Genomic DNA, 17833 nt, shown 5'->3' with positions numbered 1-17833 from the left:
TTTCAGGGAAGGAAGTTTTGTACGTGTGCACTTTTGTAGGTGTGCTAAGGCGGATGGAGGATGGAAGGTGTTGCCATATGCACTAGTGTTGCATTTCTCACCTGCAGTGCCATTACGGTGCTCCAGGTTTGACAGCTGTCTGTCATCAGTTACAGCACTCAATTCGTTTTTTTTTTTTTTTTTCATTTTGTACATTTCGTACTAAGGTGTAGTACCGTATTTTTGGGACTATAAGTCGCACCTGAGTATAAGTCGCATCAGTCCAAAAATACATCATGATGAGGAAAAAACATATATAAGTCGCACTGGACTATAAGTTGCATTTATTTAGAACCAATAGAAAACATTACCATCTCCAGCCGCGAGAGGGCGCTCTATGTCTTCAGTGTAGACTACAGGAGCACTGAGCAGCACAGAGCGCCCTCTGGCGGCTGGAGACGGTAATGTTTTCTATTGGTTCATTTCTCTTGGTTAATTTCTCTCGGTTCATGTCAAATTAATTTTGATAAATAAGACACACCTGACTATAAGTCGCAGTACCAGCCAAACTATGAAAAAAAGTGCGATTTATAGTCCGGAAAATACGGTAGTTATTTTTTCTTTTTAGGACATCCTTTTTTCTTCTTTGTTTCCAACATTTTCTGCCATGTTCTATCACTTGACACCTTTTAAAATAATTTCTGACACATTTTAAAATTGCTCTATCATCTATTATATTTCATCAAATGGCATATTTTTATTATTGGCATGGTTAGGTAGTATTTCTCCTGTTATTAGTAACCAATTCGATCACATTTTATTGATGCTATTGTCATGTTACCACAAGAATGTTTCTAAAAACATGTGGATGGAACTGGAATTTTAATAAATCCAACAACATTTCACTCTGTGTAACATTTTCAAAATTCAGGCACCAGCCTAAGAATGTCCAAATTCAGACTCATTTACCCCAACAGTACCTCATAATGCAAGAATGTGTCCTGTGTGAAGTTCTAATTCACACAAAAAGTGAAATTTATTTCATAATTTATTTAGCCTCATATCATTACAAAACTTTGATATATATATTAAATTATTATTAGTATTTTTTTTTCTTTTATGAAACAAAATAATTTTTTTATAATAAAAGAAAGCACCATAAAGGTACAATATTAGCTGAAAATCATGCCTTATGCTTGCGAGAAAAAAAAATGCTACATGTTGCTGGGAAAGTTTCTTTTTTTTTTTTTTTTTTGAGAGAGAGAGAGAGAGAGAGACAGAGAGAGATAGAGAGAGCGACTGCTAGGCTGTTATCTGCACCCTCTGTTTGAGTGATTATTCTTGAGTGGTTATCTATTTTCTGAAATAAAGCTGAATAAATGATAATTCTATGCAAACTTTGAATATGCTAATGAGTCTTAAAGGGATAGTTGACCCTGAAATGAAAATTGTGCCATTTATGCACCTTTGGCTTTCCAAACCTGTATGACTTTCTTGTTCTGTGTTAAAGAAAGAAAGATATACAGTTTTGGAATAAATGATAACTTTTTGGTTGCACTATCCCTATTCTGCTTTAGTCGATATTAATCCATTCTAAGTCTGGTTAATGTTAATATTTAATAATAAATGATTAATTGTTCTTTAATTGTAATCTAGCTTTAATAATTGTCAGTCAAGAAATGGTGTTACTAAATTCCAATTCTTTTCTTTTTACAGGAGTAGAAACCAGCTTAACATTCAAGAGAGAGAACACGGACAGCTCAGATGAATCAGCCGCTCGTGTAAATGGCACTGAAGAAATCTACCTCGGGTCCTCCAGACCTCTCACACCGGAAACCACATGTGTGGACAAGCTGGAAAAACGAATTTGCTTGAAGAGAAAGAAAGGCAGAGTAAAGATTTCCTCCAAGAGGACATTTTTAGAGGAGACCAGTTCATCATCACAAGAGGATGAGTTCACTGAGAAACCGGCGAAGTGGAGCGGCGTCAGTTCCTTAGAGAGAGATGAATGGGAAGGGTCTCCTGTGACTTCCAATGAAAGCGGACCACATGTAGAGATAAAGATCGAAGGTGAAACCCAAGAAGAGCCTGAGAACGCTTCCTGGGGGCGACCTTTGACCTCTGATGACGACTTCTCTGATAGCACTGGTGAAGAGACCGAAAGCACGTCATTGATGTCTTTTCAGAGCTCAGCAGAATCTCAGGGCTTGTCCAAAGGGCCTTCCAGCATGGTCCTCAAGCTGAGGAAGGTCTTCTACAATAAGGGTCGCGGGGGTAGAGTCACCCACTACCAGAAGGTCACTGATTCTTTGAAAGCTCCGGCAAAGTTTAGACGCACAGACAGCGACCATTACAGAAAAAAGAAACACAAATCATCCCGGCACAAAAGCCACAAGAACAGGGAGTATTCTTTCAGTTCATACTCTCAAAGTCGTCCATACCTCTCCGAAAAACATGGTTCCAAGCACCGACGAAGATGGGTCCTGCGCTCCGCTGTACAGTCTGCCCGTCTGGCCATGGAGAATCAATATCCTGTGCTGGTGGGAAAGAGGATTTGGCATTTGTATGAGGACAACGACAAAAAAGAAGTGTGGTACAGAGGAGTGGTGCTGCGTGTCCATGAGCCACATACCAACCCACTGAAAACTGTATTTGAGGTCAAATATGATAGTGAGCCTGAGTGGCAGTACTATCTTGAGCTGCTGTTAGACTATAAGAAAGGATGGTTGAAAGTGGAGGACTAAGTCTTGACGGTATTCATGTTTTTATTTTGCACCCATGAATTGACTTTGAATTAATGAGCAGTGAAGCACTCATATGTTTATAAGTCTTGGGTTATTCTTTGCGACCCAAAAACTTGACATAACAGGACATTGTTGTATGTAAGCAGACATGTTCTGTTTCAACTCTGCTTTGTGTTTCTGGTGTCAATAATGTTTCAGTTGTTACTTGTGAAGTTGTTGCCCTTTTTATAATGTTGGCAAACATTCCCAGCAGGTGACATGTTGGTAACCATGTTTAAGCTTTCCATGTAATTGAATGAAAGGGAATACTGTATAGCAAGATTTTTAACTGTTTACAGAATTATTTTTATATTGGCTGCTGTCATGTGTTATATACCGGACTTAACACCCTTAAAAAATTCCATATATTTGGGTTGTGCAAATTCTTCATTGAAGTGCATTCTTTTTATTATTAAAACTTACAACACGTTTTTTTAAGTAAAAAAAAAAGGTAATTGCAATTTCATATACTACCATTCAGATGTAAGGGTTTTAAAATATTTTTGAAACAAGTCTAAAGAGCAACGCTGCATTTATTTGATCAAAATTAATGTAAAAACAGTAATATTGTGAAAGATTACAATTTAAAATAACTTCTAATATATTTAATATAACTACAGATGGAAAACCTGTTTTTTTGTTTTGTTTTTAGCAGCTTGACTTCAGTCACATGATCAGGAATCATGCTGATTTTTTTAAGGTTCAGAGGAACAAAAAATATTTTGAATTTTAAATGTCAACTGTTGTTAACTTTACTGTAATTTTTGATCCTTTTAATGTCCTGAAGAAAAGTTTCCTTTAAAAAAACACCTATGCTTTTGATTAGTACTGTATCTAAAATTTTGACTTTAACCTCTCAGTTACCTTTTTATTTTTCTGAAATAAGTGGAAGTGGAATAAGTGGTTTCCTTGTGAACTGAAGAGATCAAATTCTCAGGCAACAACAACAAAAAGTGATACGCTACAGAGAAATGTCAGTGATTTGTTCTACATCCCATTTGTCCTGTAGGTTTCATTTTCAAAAGAAATAACTAAATATACTCTAAGTCTGGTTGAGTTCAGCAGAGTTCAGGTACAACACATCTGCCTCTAATTATCCAGAGCTCCTGGAGATCTTAAAAGGCTGGTTCTGTTATGTTCGGTTAGGGTTAGAGATGAACTTTGTAGAAAAAAAACCTGCTTCAGGAAAAGAATTGGGGACCTCTGGTTTAGTTGAATCAGTTAAGATTGGTCTCCCTCTGGTGGACATTTAGATTGTGAACATTAAAATCTAACTCTAAAATGTCTGTTATGACATCCATGTGCTTTATTTGTGGACTGCATTAATCCTTTGGATGAGATCCTGTTTTATATAAAACATCATCTAGTGTTACTGAAAAACAATCCAAACCAACATGCGTCAAACACACTGGCTTGAAATAAACACAAAAGCACACAAACTAAAGCAATGTTTGCAACATGTTGCACTTTAATATTTGTTTTCTTCAAAATGAACAACTAATTTCTTACACATTTGTACACTATGTATATAAGAAATCAAAAATATTGAAATCGCATAAAGAAAGGATACATGTAGAAAAGTATTACAAGTTTTTGGATGTCTCAAAATGAGAGTAGCTGCTTTTTGTTACCGTGAATGTTAAAATTGGATGCTCATGAACTAGCAGACATGATCAGATAGGAGGAACTGAGAAGCAGTGGCCGGAAGGGGATAGTTAAACATACACTAAATTGCAAATGGGCAGTATAACCATTCCATATTTTGTAGATCACACCATGTGTCCCATTGTAATAGAAACAACAGGGACCTACAAGTAAACAGCCAGACTTCCCATTTCTTGTTCTGCGATATGTATGCACGTTTATACCTGGAAGACCATCTCAGCACTCATCCACGGCATATTACAAAGACTTACATAAAAAAAATTGCAATCATTCCCAGCACACAAAACAAAAGTATTAACAGGCAACAACGCAAGAGAACACGGTTTCTTTGAATGAAAAATGCATTTTAGGACATTTTTTTTCATGGAGCACATTAGAGGTACAAAAGAAAAAAAAGGAAGAAAGAAAAGCAAATATATCAGTCGCACTTCCAGAAGAAAGTGTGTGTGTGTGTGGGGGGGGGGGGGGGGGGGATCACCAGTTTGAGACTGACACTTTAGGTGTTGTCTGAATATGCCAACTTCATCTGCAATGTCTATCCCAGAACCCCACCTCTGTTCCCCTGAAGACAGGGTGTCAGTACTTCACTGATGGTCACGGTGCATCCACACACAATTTGTAAAATTTTGCATGAACAAAGTGTACACCAAATGCAACATCACAGTACGAAAGGTTACATCATATATTCCCTGCAAATTATATCATGACTCAAACTGCCCTTTGGAAACCATTGCGGGTGCAAACGTGATTATTTGACACAAAAAGAATTAAAGCAGTGTGGAACCTCACAGCAGAGATACCAGTGGCTTCCAGCTAGTTTCGCAGTGTGCAAAAGAACCGATCATGTGGAAAATGCCTAACCCTGTTTGTCAATGGCTCAGTCAGAACACTTGACTTCAGATGTCAAGAAAGCAGCTCAGCAGGCCCATCATGTTGACCGGGCAGAGAAAGAACCTCGAGCCGGGGTCAGGATCAAAGAATGAACTTCAGAGAGACAAAAAGAAAAAATATAAAAGGTTATACGAGTGAATGTCACTCAGTTTGGCTCTCAGAAATTATTCTTATAACTTAAAATCATTTTCCCATACTAAATCTATCTAGGAGGAGGGAGGAGAATAACAGCAAAGGAGGCAGAGCAGAGGAAACCACTGTTCTGTTTAAAAAGTTTGAACTGTTGGAAAAAGCAGCAAATGTAAAACTACCCCCATTTCCTCCAACTGTAAAGCCAGAAGCTCTCACAAGACTCCTAGTAGGCAGAAAAGCACCACCTTGGCACGATCTGCTCAATTTGGCAGAATGTAGCCTTGCTCAGTCCCTGTGGATCAAAGGGGAGGAGCGGAGGGAGAGACACGGTCTCCTGATTTGAGTCCAAACCTCTTTAGAGGGGCCATCCAAGATAGGGAAAGACACTCAATCTACACAGCAAATATACATTATTTTTTTTAATCTGTAAAGATAAATATCTTTTTAAAAAATGATGCAAACACATGCCACTCTTACTTTTTAACTTCCATGCATATGCATTATTTACAAATTGAAAAATACATTTTGTCTTTAGTTTTTTTTTTTTTTGGTGTTTCTTGTGTACAATTCCACTAACGTCTGCAAGCTGAAAAGTCACCTCCTTACAATCAACCTTCAGCAAACCCAAACACGGATCTCACCAGACATGGTCAGAATGATTAAAGCCATTGTGAAAACAAAGTCCATTTTCCACACACAAAAAGAGTAAATAAGTCAAACAGAACACGTCCAAAAACAAAACTGATAAGGAGGGAAAAGATTTCCGAGGGCAAGATCTTACAATGCAAGCAAAAGGAAGATATTTTGCCTTTTTGTTGGATTTCCCGTTCTTGCGCTTCACCCTGCTAACAATACTGTTGAATATGTATTATTTTATTTAGAATATTCTAACTCTTTCATTGAAATATCATTTCTTATGCTTTTCTTGAAACAAAAATCTGGAAAAAATTATGCAATGCAGGGGGGTTTGCCAGGGAGGAGGCAGCGGAGGTCTGTGCTGCTCATTTGTCATTGCATCAGTGCTCTAGTGGGTGGAGTTTGTCTCCAAGAGTCTGTGGTATGTAGCCTCAATCCTCGATGTATTCCCACAGGTCTTTGTCATAGCCTTCATGTACGTGTTGCAGCAGCACTCTCCGTCTGCTCTCACAGTATCTGCACACAAGAGGACTGTTATAAACAAAGGCTGCGTTTACACTAGGCATTAACATGTGATCACCGTGATCTGATCAAGCAGATCAGATCATCAGTCAATCAGAACACGATGCGTTTACACTTGGCAACATCAACTGACTTTTCTATCTGGATATCCAATCTAATTGTTTTTCCTGCGCAATATTTAAATAAGTCTGCATAGAATTGCCCAGCGCAAAGTCAACCCGAATAGGTGGGTTTTCTTTCGAAAAGCATTTTCAGTTGTGGGACATTTTACAAATCAAAGAGAAATGTAGAAGTCTCACTACTCTTCACACGGGTGTTCTCCGTCCTTTTTTCTGACAGTTCGCGAAAGAGTGGGGGCGGCGTTTTGCGTGATGTCGACCTGCAAATGCAGACACGATGGCTGGATTGCGTTTACATTACACTGAGATCCGATCACAATGCGTCCTCGACTACCTCTGGCCCAGGACACGCTAATCGAATAATATTCCGATCAGAAGTGCGTTTGCACTTGTCTTTTGAATGTGTATGTGGACAACATCCGGACACAGGTCGCATGTTAATGCCAAGTGCAAACGCAGCCAATGAGACGCATGCACAATTTTCCTGTAACGTATGTTCATGTGGTCAAGCTTGAATCCATGGAAATGCACACTTTGAATGAAATAAATGTTGTTTTATGTCAAGTTTTTTTCAAACTGGCCAGGAAGGGCGCTAGAAAGGTCTGTGAAAATTGTAAGATTTGTTTTTCTTTTTTAGGGCCGTCCGAGTTAACTTAAGCATTTAATAATAAGCTTTATTTTTAAATCTTTAGTTGAGACTTTTTTATTTTTTTTGTCCATACAATGAAAGTCAAAGGGAACAGATGGTTAATATCTTTTAAAAATATATTTTTCAAAGAAAGTCCTATGGCTTTGGAATGATGTGAGGTTGAGTAAATGATGACAAATTATTTTTTTTCATTTTGGGGTAAATTATCCCTTTAAAGAACATTTGTACACTTGCCTGTATTTATCTTGTACTTTCTGCTTAATGTCCTGCAGAGAATCTTGGGAGATGTCTCGTTCCAGGTATCCAGAGAGAACCTCTGTAGCATTCTCCAGATCTGCCTGGTTATTCTAAGTGTAAACACAGACCACAAAACATTTCAAATGACATTATTCAAGTTTTTACAAACTTTTCCAGGCTGATTATCTCTAGTTTACCTCAAAGATGATAGACTGGTTGTTCTTCTTGAGGTAGAATGCAAAGACGTAGGTGAACATGAGTGTGGAGCGGCACTGGCACAGCACGTCCACGGCCTTCTTCAGGAACTGCACCTCGATCCACGACATGTTGTGCTGCTGCATCTCCTCCATCTTCTGTTTGACCTGGGCGTACAGCTTGTGCTCGAAACGCAGGCTCTGCATGTGGTTCATGTAGCGGTTGCAGTAGAACAGGTACCTCTGCAGGGCTGCTCTAGAGCGCTGAACAACGCGTACGAATATATGAGACTACAACTCGCATGTTCAGCATGAATGGACTGACATTATTTACCTCTTGAGCATCCCGGGCTGCCTTGGCATCATCCTCATTATAACGATTACAGTTGTACCTTCAGTAAGAACACATTCAAGAAATAGTTCAATTAGCCAATAATGTTTTAGACATAAAAAAAAAAAAACTTTATAAAAGGAGGTTACAGTGGCTTGCAGATTGGGAGCAAATTTTAGTAGTTTTGTGATAATGACAAATTGATATTAACTGCAACCCATAGGTGTAATTAAACTTTAATTTTTTTTATTTATAATTTATTATAATTCCTTGAAATTTACTTTACATTAAGCTCATCAAAATGTGATCATTAAGTTGAGAGATGACATATCGAATCAATGAAAGTGATTATTAGCTGGTTCCGATCAGTGGCTAACCGTTAGGATCCGTAGAAACGAAAGGTTTTCTGGATCCGTATTTGACCTCAAAGCATAAGTTAATCAGGTTGGAAGTCACTGCAATCCTTTACTCAGGTGTGCACATCATTTTTTCAGCCTTATTCTCATAAGAGAACTTGGAGATTTGGTTTGGTCCTCACACTGCATATAGTGTGACCCATTAAATATAACTATACATTTTTTTATTAATAATAGTTATAATATTATTGCACTTTATTTATTTAGTTAAAAAAAAAATAATGATAGTAAATAAACTAAATAATAGTGTGTGATAATATTATTAAAAATAAAAGGCAGTCCTAGTATTAAATACAAATAGATTTATTTTATAGTAAACTTAAAAATAAAACGCTAATATTTACTACTACTTCCTTTGTTTGCCTCTTTAAGAAGAATCGCTTTATGTATTCCCCAATTTTAAGTAGCTTTGGATAAAAGCGTCTAAAAAATAAATAAAAGCGTTTCCAACATACTCAAACTTAAAATCAGCAGGCTTTTATTTTGGCAGGTTGCCGGCAAGTAAGTATACGTGTTCTGGATTTAGAGCTGCTGCTGATTAAAGAGCGTCAGTAGATTAAGGTCACATTTTTGCATTGTGTTTTGAAAACGGCATGGTATAGCATAGATTTATACCTTCAGGTTGGAAATAAAACATATATAGTACAGTTTGTGATCTAAAATGGTAGCTGTCAACCATGTCGATACGCAAATGCGCATATTCAGAACATATTTATAGAACGCATTTTTTATTTTGGTCGGGCATGCGGACCTGCGGACCACTTATGTACACCCCTGTACATACTTCAAAATTCATACATTTTCAGTTGTTAATATGAAGTCTTTACAACCTTAAACCACCAAACACCTGGACCTACCAAGCAGAGCCATGTGGCTCCCAGGGCCCCAGGCAAACCCAGCAGAATTCTGCTTTGCAGTTCTGGTTCCGACACACCATATGGTTGCAGCCTCCATCCTTCTCTATGGTGACGTGGCATTTTGGACATTCCTGCAACACAATAGGAAGAAAGTTATTCTTCTCTGTCATCGGAAGAAACTGGGAAAAATGTACCACATCAACATGAGTCTTACCACTGACCTTTGTATTTGCTGCAATCCAGTTTGATGTCTCACTGTCATCATCACATTTTTTAATCCATTTCCTTAACCACTGGGAACGAGAGGTAAAATAGCATCAGAGGACATACAGGAAACAATTCACCATAGCAAATAGGACAACTAAAAAGTAAGGTACGCAAGATATAGTATTATATAAAAACATGTGCAAGAGCTTGTGCTTATGAACGGTTAAATGTTCTCTCTCAGTGGAAGATGATTGTAATGCCCATACGAGAAGCACAAGAGACTAGAAGCTTCCATTGTTTTTGCCAAGACTACCCCCACAATAACAAGACGAGTCTCTGAAGAGCCTCTGAATGCTGAGAGTAGGAGAGGTGGCAGTCTGCTTGCTTTCTTTGTTCAGACAGAAAAACACTTGCCATACCGAATCAACATGTTCCCTTGCTTTCTACTGAAATTACTAGACTTTAAATGTGCATTCGTTTTTTTCAGAGCTGTCCTTGACATATTTCAGAATGGTTGTCTATTAATAGGGCATTCTACTCATTTTGCCACAGTACTATGGGTGTTATGCACTTAAATGGTTTTGAGTTTCCTATCAATGTAGTGCAATTAAATAAACAACAGTATTTATGGAAAAGTATGATCCAGGTTGGTCAGCCAGAAATAACAGCCAAAACAGTGCTTAACTGTGAAAAACACAGAAGGCATTGTTGACAATGAAAAGCTCCAAACATTATGTACAATAACACAAAGCCATGACTCGACATATTTATATATAAACACTGATAGCAGTGTTGTGCAATTCTAGTTGGTCTTAAAGATTTGAAAACATGAAATGTTGCCTCAACACACCTTACACTTCACTGGATCGTGCCAATTTTCTCCACAGTTGAAGCTGCGAAATAATAATAAACATATTAGCATTCTCTCATCAAGCACAAATATCATGAACACAAAAAACACTTGATCTCTTCAAAATTATACAATATGTACAATACAATAATATAGATTTTATTTTTACGGAATTTGTGATCAAATAAATACAGCACTGGAGAGCATAATATATACATACACACACACACACATACATGAAATGACTCTTTGCTCTAATGGCTCTAATGAGTCTTTGCTTCCCAAAATCATCACGCAGCTTTAAAGGTTGGATAAGATTACCAGTGCCATGTAGGGAACATGTCTCCTGGGTTCTAGTGTCACTGGCTTGATCAGGTTTTCAATGAGCTGGTGGAAGCCCTAAAACTGATCTGAGGTCACTTTCCAAAAGTATCTGATCTCAATGGGAGTTCAGTGTCTTACCAAAACTGCCGACCGCACTTGCACCGTACAGGTTTGGCATCTGGGTACTGTACTTTGACAACGTGATGACAGTCAGGTGCTGGACACCATTTTAACAGTCTGTTACACTGCAGAGGAAGAGAACAGAATAAACCAAATCTACAAACCAAAAATCACAAGTGCAACAACTGAATGCTGAGGATTCATTTTTAATCAAACATTATTTGATTAGTGTCTGGCGTTTCCAAAAACTTTAGCTTTTATCTATTTACAGATTTAAAAAAAATACAGATTTACTTCGTGGTATCAGACTTTTCGACCACACTATATAACAGAATGGAATTAAATCATACCTCTACAAAACTATTGGTTATTAAATGCTGGTACTTCAACTTCACTTTTGAATCTGTAATCAGTCGCCTGTTGAAATAATTGAGATATATTTAGTTCACGGAAAAAAACAGACATGCATGCTTACAATACTATATTTATTTTCCACCAAAGGCCACAAAGATCAGACCCTGTACCTGCATCACAAAAGCAGCAGGGAGATCAAATGTAGGTTAAGACAGCTGTGCGAATCCCAAATAATCGAACAGAGGAGCCGTGTTGTGACTCATACCTCCAGCAAGACAGGGTAACAGTGTGTCCTACTTCTGACTAGGAATAAATTATCAGCTCATCTAAGATAGCCAAAACATACTTAGGACACTGAGCTAAGAATAATGAACTCAAAACTTTCGTACAGTATATCACAAGCAATGGTGACGTGAGACAGAGACAACGACCTTATAAGGGAGTGGAGATCGACCACTCTTAGAAAAATAAAACGGGATAAATTTTTATGTTATTCTTGGAACAATTTCAATACTGCGACTATACGTGTATATATATATATATATATATATATATATATATATATATATATATATATATATATATATATATATATATATATATATATATATATTAAACCTACATAAATGCTTAAACCTACATAAAAAGTGTGGCCCCTTGCTTTCTTTAAATAATAATAATAATAATAGTTTACTCAAGTCCTTCTACAAATATGCCTTTCTCAAACACTTACATGACTGTGTTGTCATCCACCAAAATATCACAGCTATGAGCAGGACAAGAAATGGTCTAGAACAGAAAAAAAAAGCTTGTGTTACAATAGGTCAGAAGAACAGACAAAATGTCAGATGGCACAGAAAAAAATCTGCTATTGCCAGTATGAATAGTTCAATACCTAAATATGAAATAGCTGCAACATGTACATCAGCCCATCAGACTGACAGACTGCTACCTCACGCGTATATACGTGTGCTCGCCAAAGAGCATTCACAGTGTAAATGCAGTGGCTGCAAATTGTTTAGAATATTAGGCATGCAATATTGACACAGCTATACATTATTTTTCTAAACACAATTAACTTAACTATTACAAACAGATTTAGCAGTTACAGATTACTTAAGAAGTACTTGAAGGCTACACTACTGTTTAAAAGATTGGGATTGGATCAGTTCATTTTTTTCTGTTTGTTTAAATGGTTCAATAGATAATACTTCTATTTAGCAAGGATGCATTTAACTGTGCATTAAAGTGACAGTATACAGATATTTAGGTTACCAAAATATCCAACAAATGCTATTCTTTTGAACTTTCTATTTATTAAAGAATCCTGTAAAAAAAGTATCAGTTTCCAAAATATGTAAAAAAAAAAATTTCACTGTTTTCAACATTCATTTAAATATTTTCTTTCAGAAAAAAAAAATCTTACAACCCCAAACTTTTTAAATGTAGTGTATATTATTAATATTGTTTATTAAGTTGTGTTTGTATTAGTTGTTTCTGTGGCATTGTGAATCGCAAAATTTCACTGGTATTAGAAACAATTACTGAAATGTTGGTATAATGATATCAAAGGTTCTATGTACTAAGAAATGAAATATGTACCTGTCCCATTCCTTCCTCTATGATTTTGGTGGTTAAGTAATCACCCCAGCACTGCATGCAGAACTTGTGCCCGCATTCCAGACCAGTGAAGTACTGCAAAAGACCAAACAACAACAAATCCACATTTAGTGAAAGTTACAATTAACAACACAAGCAACTTCTCAAAACAGTGTAGATTACGCATAGTCAATAATAAACGTAATACGTTTCTTATTTAAGGTGGATTTTGCAAAAGTGACACAATAACTCAGGATACAAATAACAAACGATGAAAAACATTACACCGAAATGAAACCAATCCTAGCTAACAGCTATCCATTGTTGCGTGCCAATGAAACACGATGAGCCTTGTTGTCTTCAACAGATCGATACAACCAACAAGGCTCAGATAGGAATCTTACAAATCAGTTCTGAGCAGGTGACAGAAGATTCAGCCGTAGTGATAATCTACCGCTCCTACAAAGCATACCTTTGTCATGTGTTTTATAGTCTCTTCCCCCCGGTAGGAAATGCCTGGTTCTCTCTCTCGGGACAACAGACAACATGCCAAGAACAAATCAGCTTAATATTTGTGGTAGGACAAACGCAAGCAGAGCATTGCTTTCAACAATATCTCAAGTAGTTTTAACAGCACTAATGGTATTTAAGGAACATCTCTTGGGAACTGAGTGGTGGTCAGCTTTAAGAAGCAACTCATTAGCATGGGGTCAAACTGAATGTCCCAATAAACTGATACTTTAAATGCATCCACAATCTGTCATCAATCATTAGTTAAGCAGAACTCTTAACATCAAACTTTGCTGTATCGTTTGGCCTTAACTGATCCTTTATTTTAAGCAGACAAGCCATGAGATTGGGACTTCCTGGTTGACGTTACAGTTAAATAGTTCATAGTCACGATTCAAAGCAACCAATAGAACAGTTTCCAAATCCCTGCTGCTGAATCCAGAGTTTTCTTTCAGACCGCTGTTGGCTCTCATGACAAAGCTGATCAAAACAATACATGCATGCATGCCATACTTAATCTATCCTTTCACTGACACACGCACACATTTCTCAAGGTTCCCTGCAAATCCGAAGACCCGCCTGTTGCTCTCCTCAGTTGCATGGTATACAATAGGAGTAATCCAGCGAAGAGATTACTGGTGAAAGGAGCTCATTAGAAATCCTTCCTGCCGACTGAGACACTGTAGCGTGTAGCACAGATTAGCAAACATGAAAACACAGATATGTCAAAATAATACTGCATACCACTTTCACATATCCCACAACGCAACAGCATCCCATCCAAGCTGTAAACAATCTGTTCACCCTGTCAAGCAATTCAACAGATTCACTGAAATAACCAGGCACAGACTGAATATGCAGACGTTGCATCTAATGTGCTGATTTTCTGAGGAAACACACAGAATTCTGTAGAATGGGTCCAATACATTAAATACACTACAGTATAATTTGGGGTCTGTACATTTTTTAAGAAACATATGCAAGGATGCATTAAATTAATTGAAAATAACAGTTTCAAAAAAATTATTTTTAGTTGTTGCAAAAAATCTATTTCAAATAAGTGCTGTTCTTTTACACTTTTTAAGAATTAGAACGGTTTTCGATTGTGAAAATACTAAGAAATATTCTTGACCATAAAATCAGCGTGTTAGAAGGATCATGTTACACTAAAAATCAGCTGTGCCATCAAATTAATAAATTACATTTTAAGAGCAGATTACGTTAGAACATTTTTTAAATAGTTTATGACAGCACAGAATCAGCGAATCTAACCTAATAACACTGCACAATATTACTGTTACTATAATGTATTTTTGATCAAATAAATGCAGCCTTTGTGAGCATAAGATACCCCAAATGTTTGAACAGTAGGATATGTAAATGGTAATGAGAGTACTAAACTTTTTATTGGCTGAAAGTATAATCAAAATATCCAAAATGTCCAATAAAGAGCATTCCAAGGAAAGTGAATGTGCAAAACTACTGTGAACGACGGGCACAGATTCCGTCTGAGCCTGCTAAAAAGCTATCAACAAAGCAGCCATGTAAATGGATTAACCACCAGAGGCAACGAAAGCGGTTCGGCTGGGGGGCACTGACCGAGTTAGGATAGTTGAGATAGCAGATCTGACATGGCATATCCTGTGCCGACGATCTTGTGTTCATGAGACGTGTCCGAGACTTCTTGCTGGGGTTTATAACGTGACACTCTGAAAATAGCTTGTCCAGGTTACCATCAAAGTACCTGCAAAGAGATAAACAGTAGATTTTTCTCAAAATTTGATGGTTCAGTATTGAATAAAGAGAGGTGCTATCTGACTAGTAATAATTTGGTGGAAGGAAATAAAACGTGGGGAACAGTTACCTTTCCATCAGCTTTTCTTTGTCCCAGTTAAAATGACTAAGTAATATTCTAGTGATAGTAGCAGGATTCTGTAACGAGAGATACAAGAGAGGCATAAATCTTTTAAAACATTAAAAAAATTATTATTATTATTCATTTAAAATATAATAAAATTTAGTATGATCACTTATTCTTTCTTTTAAATATTTGAATATGTACAGGTCAGAATAAGTATGTTGTTTCATTTTTACATAAATATATCTGTTACGCTGAATGATGATGGAACATTATTTCACCCATGTTTTGATGTTTTGTTTTTCCTAAAACTCCTTTGAAGCGATTAATCAGGCACTTTACTTGCATTTAATATGCTTGCTGTGTATATAAAGTCACTCTTGTAAACTTTATTTGATGCTGTAACCAAAAAGGTCTTTGACCTATACACACACACACACACACACACACACACACACACAATTATTCAATTATACCTCTGACTACCATAACACACAACAGAAAATATTAATACAACTACAAATTCAACTTATATCTATTTAATGGGTAAAATCACCTTTAATTTTTATTTTTAACTTAAATTACGGCTAGATTTATAACTTGTCAGGAAACTCTTGATATTAATTACCGCCATTATTATTATTGTGACAAATTACTAATTAAAGCCTAAATAATTGCTGGCTGATGTCATGAACAACATCACTCCAAAGATTCCCACGCAGTTCATCCTTGCCCGTCAGGGAGAGAAAGCCTGAACTACAGTACTCCAAAAAGGTTATGTGGGCTGACATGTCAATGGAGCATACTGGCAGTTCAGTTCAGAGGGATGCTGGGAAACGGGAGTCGTGACCACCATAACCTTCTGGGTTTGCAACCAGACTAATTTGACCTTCCTTAACTAAAGCAAGGTCGTCTTTCCGTTCTGTTGAAAATGTAGGGTGGGTCTTCTAGAGCAAGCTTGAACTGTACTGGGACAAACACAAAGCAAACCCTCTTCAAATGAAATATACACACGGATGAAGTGAGCCACAGCATTAATCACGTCAAGTTATCACAGTAACAGCATGTGAACATAAAATGCATTTCCTGACGGTACAGAACGAGGAAATCTAATAAATTAGCACAAAATCTGGAAATTAACCAGCATAAACAAAACAAAACTGCAGGAGGCAGAGTGAGATGCGGAGCTCCAGGAGACAGCTAATACTCCAAACAGCCTTTGGCTATGACACTCCAGCAGAAAGCAAACATAGTTCATTACTCAAATTCACTTCGATAGGCTATTTTTGTGCTGTTTAATCAAACATAACCATGATGAAGCATAGGCTCCGCCAGGTTGTTGTCGGGAGCAACTAGGTAACGTTAACTCTCACATGCTAATGCGATATAACCCATTAATAGACGCTTAAGAAAACACCTTTCTTCTCTATCAGACTAGCAACAACCTGCCCTGAAAACCTATTAAACATATGAACATAATGTAGTCTCTGGTGTACTTAAATTAGGGTTGTATGCTCGTGGTTAGCGTACTAAGCTAGTGTGAACAGGAACAAGGGGCTATAATAAAAATGGAGTGATTTACAATATTACTATTTTACTTTATACGTGACGTGGGCTGTCATATGTTGAGATGCAAACATTTTGGCAATACAAATATAGTTTTGTTCATCCTAAAGCGTATATAATGGGACTCGTCGGTCTGATTTTGTATGCAGGTGAACTAGAAGCTAGTTAAGCATCTTATATCATTACTGGATGTGTTAAGGACAGGGAAAAAGCTAGGCTGACGCAAACCTTCTCCTTGGTATATATCTTTTTGACGTAACGTCACTAACGATGGTTTTAAAATCAGCTTTGTTCAAAAGACAGCGGATGCATTTTTCACGTCTCTCGTGTTGTCAAAGGGGGACAAAGTTTCCCAGAGAAACGTAAAAATCTCCTCTTTTGTTATAACGGGTAATCCAGGGTGATCTGGTCTCGGGGGAATCCTTAAAAACACTTACCTGGATGACCTCGTTGACCTCCCTGATACACTCCACCATATGCTGCAGGATCTGTTCGGCGGTTAGAACTTCAAAGCGGTAGTCTTCCTCATCCTGACCGGGCCCGAGGCCGCTGCCTCCCGTCTCCCCGCAGTCGTCTCGCTCTCCGCCGGCCACAACGGGATCAACCAGCTCCACCTCGCCGAGCTCCAGTGTGTCGTCCGCGGTCTCCTCTTCGCCGCTGTCTTCGCTGCATTCCTCTTCCTCGTCGTCGAATTCGTAATTGTAACCCTCGTCCGAGTCCATGACTGGGCTGCGTTTAATGTAGCCACACGTTTGACGTGTTTTATCTGGCAGACAGAACAGAACCAGACGAGAATGCTTCTTTAGCTTGCTAGCATTCCAGGTTTTCTAGCAGCAGAGAAAACAACAACAGAGGAGCGACGCTGCTGCTGCTGCTGCTGCTGCTGGGCCAACAAAGAGACGCAGCGTCACGGGTCGGGCAGACGCTGGGTGACGTCATGTGCGTGACCCAAAACAAGACTTGCTACAGCTGTTAATATTTAGTAAACATAACATATAAGACAAAAATAGCCATTTTACAAACCAAATTTCACA

At 37.6% G+C, this 17833-nt stretch overlaps 2 protein-coding genes across 2 annotated transcripts in view; one reads left to right on the top strand and one right to left on the bottom strand.

Annotated features, from left to right (window-relative positions):
* LOC127934680 (uncharacterized) overlaps positions 1–3130 on the top strand; it is a 9644-nt gene extending 6514 nt beyond the window's left edge. Inside the window, exon 4 of the mRNA XM_052532214.1 lies at positions 1696–3130. Within this exon, the coding sequence (XP_052388174.1) occupies positions 1696–1747 (52 nt within the window). The 3' untranslated portion in view covers positions 1748–3130. The remainder of the gene's footprint in view (positions 1–1695) is intronic.
* A 1072-nt stretch (positions 3131–4202) lies between these two features.
* On the bottom strand, positions 4203–17747 carry LOC127934683 (E3 ubiquitin-protein ligase arih1). The gene is made up of 14 exons (XM_052532218.1): positions 17237–17747; positions 15240–15307; positions 14975–15119; positions 12869–12961; positions 12000–12055; positions 11263–11329; positions 10931–11037; positions 10469–10511; positions 9633–9704; positions 9412–9542; positions 8142–8199; positions 7811–8071; positions 7611–7723; positions 4203–6602 (listed from the first exon to the last, which is right to left on the bottom strand). Exons 1-14 carry the CDS (start codon positions 17519–17521, stop codon positions 6518–6520), a joined length of 1584 nt encoding a protein of 527 aa, XP_052388178.1. The 5' UTR covers positions 17522–17747; the 3' UTR covers positions 4203–6517.
* Between the last annotated feature and the right edge of the window lie 86 nt (positions 17748–17833).

The sequence above is a fragment of the Carassius gibelio genome, chromosome A18 (genome assembly GCF_023724105.1).
Source record: "Carassius gibelio isolate Cgi1373 ecotype wild population from Czech Republic chromosome A18, carGib1.2-hapl.c, whole genome shotgun sequence".
In the NCBI taxonomy this organism is placed as follows: Eukaryota; Metazoa; Chordata; class Actinopteri; order Cypriniformes; family Cyprinidae; genus Carassius; species Carassius gibelio.
This window is presented reverse-complemented; position numbering and strand designations above follow the sequence as displayed.